The 1,671-nt window shown below is 54.8% G+C and overlaps 1 protein-coding gene across 1 annotated transcript; it reads left to right on the forward strand.

Moving 5' to 3' along the window:
• Positions 1–220: 220 nt before the first annotated feature.
• On the forward strand, positions 221–1,671 carry LOC147960820 (uncharacterized). The gene has a single exon (XM_087536374.1). The coding sequence runs from the start codon at positions 299–301 to the stop codon at positions 950–952; it is 654 nt and encodes a 217-aa protein (XP_087392500.1). The 5' UTR covers positions 221–298; the 3' UTR covers positions 953–1,671.

The following is a 1,671-nucleotide window of genomic DNA, read 5'->3' on the forward strand; positions in this document are numbered from 1 at the left end:
TCCTGAAGCAGAGAGACGTCAGCGGCGACACCTGTCGAAAACGAACGTGCGCGTTAGACAACTTGGTCTTGGACTCGGATTCAGAAACGAAACTGCGCGTTTTAGCTATGCCTGCGCCGACTCGGATTCAAATTGCTTCCCGCCACTTCCCTGTCTCCCGCGTCCTTTATTTTCTTGCTCGCCGCGTTTCTCGAATCCCCGATCCATCTGACCCCGCCCTCCGACCAGCCTCCCTCGATCCATCTTCCTCCCCCTCCCAACGCCGGATCGTTGCTCTAGCGATTGCACAGCGGCGACCATGGGCGGCACCACGGTGCTCCCGCCGTCTCTGCTCCCGCGTCGTAGCGCCGCCGCCTCCGCCGACCTGCACTCCTGCTCTTCCCGCGTGCGCGTGAACCCCGCCTTGATGGCGAACCCCGCGGCTGCCAAGAAGCCAAAGCGCCCCGGATCCGTGCGCGGCGAGCAACCGCCGCCGGCGAAGCGCGTACGCGGTGCCTGCTCCGGGGGCCAGCTCCATGTCGCCGTCCCCGCCAACATCAAGAACGGCAGCAAGCTTCCGTCTCCCAGCAGCGGCAAGGATCCGCTCCACTCCTCCGCAATCAAGAACCAGGTCGCCGAATCTCCGGAGAGCTCGACGCAATCGAAGCCGCCGATCAGCATGCGCCAACTGATCGAGAACGCTCGCCTTGTCATGGATTGGGCGCACCCTGCAGCCGAAGAAGAGGCCAGCCGTCGGCGGGACATCGAGCACAGCAGAGCGGAGGCCCGGCGAAAGGTGGAGCAGATGGCGGACACGGTGCAGTTCAACGACCCCTGGATCCATTACTCCGACGTGACCAAGTCCCCTGAGGAGCTGCTCAAAGCAAGACAGCACGCATGGCGTTATCAAGCTCACCTCCTCGAGATGGCTCGTCGACGGGACTTTGCTCAAGGGATGCAAAGCCACGGTTGAGCGCTCGGGTGATGGAAGCAGAGGAAGAAATCATCAGCAGTGCAGGCTTGCTGGTGGTAGTCTTGCATCAGAGGAAGCAAAGCGGAGTTAAGCTAGTCCTTCCTAAACCATTCACACATGAGTTTCATTTAATCTTTGCATCTCTAGGTTCTGCACTTAATCACCAAGATTTCTAGTGTTCTTTCAATCCCTTTCAGCCATTAGTAATTTTACAAGAGTGTCAGCAGAGTCTCCATCTAGCTAGGCAGCAAAAACCTTGTTAAGATGTGTACGGCATAGTTACACTACATCCACACCTGGTCCTAAGTAAGGGTTTAAGTAAATAAAGGGCATTTTCAATAAATCAAAGTAAAGCAGATGAGCCTAAAAAGGAAGCTCATGTACTGCAATTCCGGCACGAGACAGAGCGTAAAACGCACTCGTCGCAAAATCCAAAACGCCCGTTTGCTACCCGGCTTGTAGCAGGAAAAAAGGAGTAGAATTGAACTTGTCGATACACACAGTAATCATGTGAGCTGCCTAGCGTCTGGAGACTATGCTGACCCTCCTGTAAAATTAATCTTGGCTGACTTGGATTCTTAGGCATTGGCGTCGTGGTGAGTTAAAGTTGCAGTTTCTGACGAGTAGCATTGGTTGGTGAACTCTTGTGTGTATGTGTGAGTGAAGCTTTGAGCTAAGCAAGTCCTTGATGTACCGACTATCAAGTCATACTGTAATCA

The sequence above is a fragment of the Triticum urartu genome, chromosome 7A, assembly GCF_056163025.1.
Source record: "Triticum urartu cultivar PI428250 chromosome 7A, HENAU_Tu73, whole genome shotgun sequence".
In the NCBI taxonomy this organism is placed as follows: Eukaryota; Viridiplantae; Streptophyta; class Magnoliopsida; order Poales; family Poaceae; genus Triticum; species Triticum urartu.